General features: G+C 47.1%; 1 protein-coding gene across 1 annotated transcript in view; it reads left to right on the top strand.

Moving 5' to 3' along the window:
• Nucleotides 1–7,500, top strand: part of LOC143103954 (A disintegrin and metalloproteinase with thrombospondin motifs 20) — an 88,139-nt gene that overhangs the window by 47,041 nt on the left and 33,598 nt on the right. Inside the window, exons 16-21 of the mRNA XM_076267844.1 lie at nt 446–541; nt 2,369–2,535; nt 3,058–3,187; nt 4,507–4,633; nt 5,609–5,819; nt 6,563–6,727. Of these exons, the coding sequence (XP_076123959.1) occupies nt 446–541; nt 2,369–2,535; nt 3,058–3,187; nt 4,507–4,633; nt 5,609–5,819; nt 6,563–6,727 (896 nt within the window). The remainder of the gene's footprint in view (nt 1–445; nt 542–2,368; nt 2,536–3,057; nt 3,188–4,506; nt 4,634–5,608; nt 5,820–6,562; nt 6,728–7,500) is intronic.

The raw sequence follows: 7,500 nt of genomic DNA, 5'->3' as shown, positions 1-7,500 counted from the left end.
CCCTCAGCCTCCTGCCTGCCCCTGGCCTGGAGCAGCGAGAGAGAGAAGGCATGGAGGAAATTACAGGGCACCTCCAGAGTGCTAGGGAGTAATTACATCTCCCCCCCCCCCCCACCTCCCCCTCGCTTGGGTGGGCCCCCTTAGAGTGAAATGAGGTTATTTGAGAGCATAGGGTTCCTCTCTTTTTTTTTTATCCTTCCATCTTTTTTTTCCCGCCTGCCATCTATCGCAGCGAGTGTGACACCAAAGGTTACGCCTTAAGGTTAGACTCCATGTTTCTGCCCGGAGCAGTGAGGCGCACAGGAGTGATTAGTTATGGGTGGGATCAGGGTTGCGGCTGGCCAGCTACAGTAGGCATATTGTATGTATTTGTTTCATTTCCGTTCTCTCATTTCTGTTCTTCTCTCCACCCTCCCACCCCGGCATCCTCCCTCTGTTCTAACAGGCTATAATGTAGTGGTGCGCATTCCTGCTGGGGCAACCAACATCGACATAAAGCAGGTCAGCTTCTCCGGGACGCCTGAAGACAACAACTACCTTGGTGAGTCCTCTTCGCATGGTGGCCATGTTGTTCCTGCAGCCTTGCGAGCACTTCACATGGAGATAACTCATATGGAGTGATAGTTGTTGCTCACTCAGTCTAACTATCTCATACATTGTGGGGCAGCCGTGGCCTACTGGTTAGCGCTTCGGACTTGTAACCGGAGGGTTGCCTGTTCGAACCCCTCACTGCTCCCTGAGCGCCGCTGTAGCTGTAGCAGGCAGTTCACTGGGATTAGTGTGTGCTTCACCTCACTGTGTGTTCACTGTGTGCTGAGTGTGTTTCACTAATTCACGGATTGGGATAAATGCAGAGACTGAATTTCCCTCAGTGTCATGGGTTCAAAGGAGTATATATACACTTATACTTATTTACTCATCTGGACATCAAACATGTCCCGAACCCACTGACACCAAGAGAGGCTACAAGAAAGGCTTGCTATACCTCCTCAAAACAACACCTCCAATAGTCAACCACCACCCAGCTATCAAATTCAAAAGCTGCACAGCCCTGGAACCCAGTGCACTGATGACTGAGTGAGGGGAGAGCAGAAACAGCGATGCGGGTGTCATGAATGAGTGCCAGCCTGCCTGCCTTCCTGTGAATGAGACCTGTAGAAGAGAACGCAGGGCAGGGAAGGGGTTGGGGGGGGGGGGGTGGAAGGAGGGAGGGAGGGGCGCCTGGGTAAGCAAACTGCCTGTCGGACAGACAGGAAGATGAATGAGGGTGAGAGGTGTTAATTCGATCCATGTGGGGAGGGTCTGCAGCGCGTGAAAGCCAAGGGGACGTTTCAGGGCACTCACCTCTGCATGGGAACGCGTCGGCCGACCTCCACCACTGGGGCGCTGTGCTAAGTGAGCCCTGGATGCTCACACTGTTCAGTGACAATCAGCAGAGGGGGAGGGGTGCACATTACTGGCCAAGCACATGTGCTTTTGTCATTAGCTACATTGTTTTGGTTTTTAGCACATGTATGTAAACATGCAAACATATAAATAGAACAATTCACACATGCACAAGCACACATAGACACAGAGACACAGACACACACACACACACACACACACACACACACACACACACACACACATGCATAATATACATTGGTCTCGTGCTGGTCATGTGCAGACTTGAATGTAAACAGTGTTGTGCTGTTAGCCCTAATCACACACATTGTTTCAACATGGCTTCAAGATTGTAATTACTGACTGGTTCTGAAGCGTCAAGCTTTTCACAAGAGTGTGTGTTTTGGCCTGTTTTCATGTTTTCCCATGTCAGTGGACTGTACTTATGTATACATTTGTGTGAGTTTGTTCATGTGTATGTGCGCTTGTGTATATTTGTGTGTGTCGGTATGTATGATGTATGTTTGATTGTATGTATGATGTATGTTTGATTGTATGTTTTCTTTGTTTGCCTATGTCAGCGTTTGTGTTAGCATTTACGTATATGTATTTGTTTACGTACGCACCAATTCACACACTGAGCTAGTCAAGTGCTTGGTGAGGAGTTAATGAAAGATTGTCACAGTATTTACACTAAATTGCCCCAATTTTCTCTCACTTCCATCTCCGCTTGCTCCATACATCAGTGTGTTGCTCAACATGTAGTTTGAAGTCAACACATGTTTACATACTGCTGCCTTTTCCCTCTAATGGGAATGCGTAGTGGAGAACAGTGTTTGCCGTTGTGCTTTTCATTTCGAGAGTCTCTCGAAACGTTCCCACGGTATTTTTTCATCCCCTGCCACTTACCTAGTAAACATTTATTCCTCTGCCTCTCCTGCTGTTTATTTAAGTACTTTTGCTTTCTCGCATCTCTTCGCAGCCCTGTCGGACGGTCAGTCCAACTTTCTTTTGAACGGTAACTTTGTGGTGGCCATGTTCAAGAGAGAGGTGACTTTCAAAGGGACGGCCATCGAGTACAGCGGCTCTAACACGACGGTGGAGCGCATCAACTGCACCGAGCGCATCGAGTCTGAGCTCATCCTGCAGGTAAAGCACTACACCGACACAGGAAACACAGAGCCAAAGGTGTCACCCACACACACGCATACACACACGCACACACACACACACACACACACACACACACACACACACACACACACCAGCATTTGCAGCATGTGGGCTTTGTTGTGTAGGTTTTGCAGTAATGATCCTAGACACAAAATGACTGTTGGCACTGGATTCTGAGGACTGCAACACTCTCCGGTTTACACAGACTTGGCCAAGTGACAGACTAAGTGAAGTAACAGATACAGTTGCAGAAGCAAACATCCCCTTCAGTATTGACGTCAAAGGCCACGACCAGATAGTTAACAGGCATGTGAATAGCTTGGCCGTTCTGGTGTTAAATCACACACACACTCACTGTTTTATAGCTTGTTTTTTAGCGTAGTTAACCTCAGTTAAGAGGTTATGAGTTATGAGCTGTGAACTACAGCCCATGGTTTACTTTCTGACTAAGGAGACACGCAAGCCGCCTGAGTGTTTGTGGTGGCTCCTCTTCCCAAGGTGCTGTGCGTGGGGGACCTGTACAACCCAGATGTGCGCTACTCCTTCAACATCCCCATCGAGGAGCACCGAGAGCAGTTTGTGTGGGACCCGTCCGGCTCCTGGCAGGAGTGCAGCCGCATGTGTCAGGGTGAGTCTGCTGCTGCAGGGCTGACCTAAGATAACGCTCACCTGTCGAGGTCACAGGACAGGTGAGCGTTATCTTTGGTATAAGTAAGTATATACTTACTTACAGTACACCAAAGATAACGCTCACCTGTCCTGTGACCTCTACTCACTAAACAATCCCTTTTTTTTCATATTCCATGATGACCTCTGACCTTATGGAAGTACTGATTCCCCTTACTGGTCTACTCCCTGATGACAAACACTTTGACTTACACAGATGCAGATGAACTGACACGCAGACTTAAAGCCTTCACAAAGACGGGCCTAGCTCAGTCAGCTACACCAATTCCTCCCATCCACACACATACATAATACACGCACATGCATGTGCATATCCGTGTGCGTGCGCACACACACACACACACACACACACACACACACTCACACACATTTTCTTAAGCTTGAAACAAATCCTTGCATGTTCTACTAGGCCAATTGCCAATTCTACACATATGCCCAGCTCAAGTGGTCCAGGCCTCCTGGCCCGCATCAAAGGCCTGCTCATCAGACACCTCGTGTGTTGTGGTTTCCCAGCGACGTAGTGGCAGATCAAAACCAGACTCCGATGAGTGTCGACGAGAGTGTGATTAGAGTATGTGCTGTCCGCACCTCGGAGAAAACAGCATGCAAGAGTATAGATCACACAAATACTCACTGCCTTCATTTTTGTCTCTCTCCCTCTCTATCTCTCACCCCCTCTCTCTCTCTATCTCTCTCTCTCTCCCTGTCACTCTCCTTCTCTCTCTGTCTTACACACACACACACACACACACGCACACACACACACACACACACACACACACACACACACACACACACACATACACACACACACACACACACACACACACACACACACACACACACACACATGCATGCGCAAACAAACACATCCCGATCAGCTGTATTAGCTCATATATCAGTGCTGTTCCACTCCTGCCGGGGAAGAGGCCCCTTACACGGCCAGGCCCTCAGCACTGGCCAGCACCACCCACCAGGGGCCTCACAGGGGCCCATAAATCTCTCCCCCCTGGAAAGAACCCTGCAACATCCTGTGGCCCCTGAGCGCCCAGGCATGGGCAGCAGGATCCATTTCAAGTGCTTTAATCCCCTTTCGCGCAGGACATGCTCCGAGCCCCCCCACCCGCACCCCCCGGCCCCATTTGACAGGCGGTGGTGGGGGAAAACGCACACTTTTGGCAAGGCCAGAACAGCCCAGCCAGATGGGGGTCTAATTCAAACCTTACCTGTGTGTGTGTGTGTGTGTGTGTGTGTGTGTAGGTGAACGGAGACGCAAAGCGGTGTGTGTGCGGAAGAGCGACCGCTTAGTGGTATCGGAGCAACGCTGTGAACATCTGCCCAGGCCTGGCAGCATTACTGATCCCTGCAATACACACTGTGAGCTCAGGTGAGACACACACAACACAGCTTCCTACACTAAATTCTGCATCCATACGCATACAGTCACTCACATGCACATATACATAAAGTGCAGATACATGCTCATATAACATAGTCACAATAAATAATATGCTCATATACTGTATATAGTCACAATAAGTCGTATAGACACACAAATCCTAAACATATCCAAATACCCTCTAACCACATGTGCAACATCTATCATTACATGCAAACACATCAAAAACCTTCATACATATTTACACACACATTGTAGGTTAAGATTTGTTTGTGGTTTTGCAGCACTTCACTTTCTGGAGAACACGTTCACTAGCCATTAGCATGGAGGCCTGCCAGCATATTAATAAAAGCATGAACACACACGTGTATGTTGCCATGTAGCACTCAACCCCCTCATACAGTACATAAGTACAAAGGGATTTTTGACATTTTTAACATGCAGAGACATGTTGCTTGTGAATATGTATGATTTTGCATGTGTTTTTCTTTGTGTTTTTGTTTTTATATATGTTCCATCCATGCATTTGGATACATCTATGTTTTTTGCATCTGCATCTCTTTGGTTGTGGTTATTAAGGCAAGGCACATTTAATTATAAAGCATTTCTGACATGGGCAATTCAATGTGCTTTACATAAACAAAAACAAAGAATAGAAATAAAGTATACTGTAAAAGGGCAATAGCATAAATATAGTTTAAAAAGTAAAGTACATAAAATAAAATAATTAAAAGACATAAAAAACACAGATTGCATCCGTTTAATGGGGAGTGCATTTGATCAGTCAGCATAAAGCGTCTATGAAAGCAGCTGATACTGACACAGATCTAATCTGGATATGGAATGGATCTGGGATATCAGTGGTATGGACCTGAGCCCAATTGGACCAGGTCTGGGAGGGAGGGAGAGGGAGATCCTGTCCGCTTCAGACCCCTAAAGGCCCGACCTTGTTTCCACACACAGGTGGCATGTGGCTGGGAAGAGCGAGTGCTCCACCAAGTGTGGGCCAGGCTACCGCACGCTGGATGTCCAGTGCATCCGCTACAGCCTGGCCAAGCAGCAGAGTGACCGCGTGGAGAGCAGGTCGTGTGCAGACGTCCCCAAACCCCAGACCAGAGAGCCCTGCCACGGGGACTGTCTGCTGAAGAGCTGGCAGTACAGCGCCTGGTCTCCGGTAAGAGACAATGACGGAGAGAGAAAGACAGAGAGAGAGAGAGTGACAGAGAGAGAATGACAGAGAGAGATAGGATATTATGTGATGAAACGGTATGGAAGACAAATGAATATGGATGATTTAGTGAAATGGAGTGTGAACAGAAGCAATGGAAAGGATTAACAGCAGTGGAACCCTAACAGCAATGGAAAGAGTTAACAGCAGTTCCTGTATGAATGACAGAGTGAGGGACGAATTAGAGACAGGCAGAGGGAAAGCGCTAATGAGAGGTCATCTTGTGGTTCCGTTTGCTACTGTTTTACACAGAGCAAAGTACAGCACCAGTGACAAATGATAGGATTTCACGGTGGTCATTAGGACGTGCTAAAGACATGCCCAAGTGTAAAAGACAGACCAGTGAGACGGTCTCGTGACTCAGTTGTGTCCTACCTCTATTGAGAGCCGGTGTGAATCAGCAGTTTGTTTTAGTCTGACACTTTGAGGTGCTATTGAATATTCTCAGTTGAGATTCAAAATGACACATGACCCCTGCAGTCTCTCCTGATGTTTTTGATATTTTTTCTCATCGATAATTTCACACTGAGTGGTTAGGAGCTGCGTAACGATATTCCCCTGCAAATGTTTCTGTGGTATCATGGTGTGATAATGTGTTATGTTCTGTGTGTGTATGTCTGCGTGTATGTGTGTGTGTGTGTATGTGTGTGTGTGTATGTGTGCGTATTTGTGTGTGTGTATGCATGCAGTGCTCTAAGAGCTGTGGCAGAGGCGCGCGCTCACGGGAGTCCTACTGCATGAACAACCTGGGCCGCAGGCTGGTGGACAGAGAGTGCAGTGAGCACCAGAGGCTGGTCACCGAGAGCTGCAATGACATGCCCTGCCCTGGCTGGAGTGCCAGCGAGTGGAGCGAGGTACAGCACAGCACAGCACAGAACAACACAGTACAGAATAACACAGCACAACACAGCACAACACAATACAATACAACACAGTACAGCATAGAACAACACAGTACAGAATAACACAGCACAACACAATACAATACACAGTACAGCATAGGACATACACAGTACAGCATAGAACAACACAGTACAGAATAACACATCACAGCAGAGAACAACACAGTACAGAACACAGTACAGAACAGCACAGAACAGCACAGCACAACACAGAACAACACAGAACAACACAGTACAGCACAGCACAGCACAACACAGAAAAACACAGAACAACACAGCATAGAACAACACAGCATAGAACAACACAGCACAACACAACACAACACAACACAACACAACACAACACAACACAACACAACACAACACAACACAACACAACACAACACAACACAACACAGCACAGCACAGCACAGCACAGCACAGCACAGCACAGCACAGCACAGGTCACTACCTGCCATATGAGCACGTATTAGTATTTGAAATGGCTGATTTGACATATGACACGATGAGTGCTCTTTTGAAAATGACAAACAATATTGATATGACACATTATGACACATGATATGACACATACATTAACATGTGACATTAACTTTCATCATGGATAATTTATATTGGATAATGATATGGTATGTCATTTGTCATGATATATTTATGGAACGGTTAAGTCAAGTGATGGAAGTTCTATGTAATTGAAGTGGAATTTCTCTCCCTCTCTCTCTTTC

This window comes from Alosa pseudoharengus, unplaced genomic scaffold (genome assembly GCF_046254945.1).
Source record: "Alosa pseudoharengus isolate Yale_2024_CS ecotype anadromous, Long Island Sound unplaced genomic scaffold, YU_APseudo_1.1 YU_APseudo_1.1_scf_10, whole genome shotgun sequence".
NCBI classification, from domain to species: Eukaryota; Metazoa; Chordata; class Actinopteri; order Clupeiformes; family Clupeidae; genus Alosa; species Alosa pseudoharengus.
The sequence above is the reverse complement of the archived record's forward strand: the minus strand, read 5'-3'. Positions and strand labels throughout refer to the sequence as shown.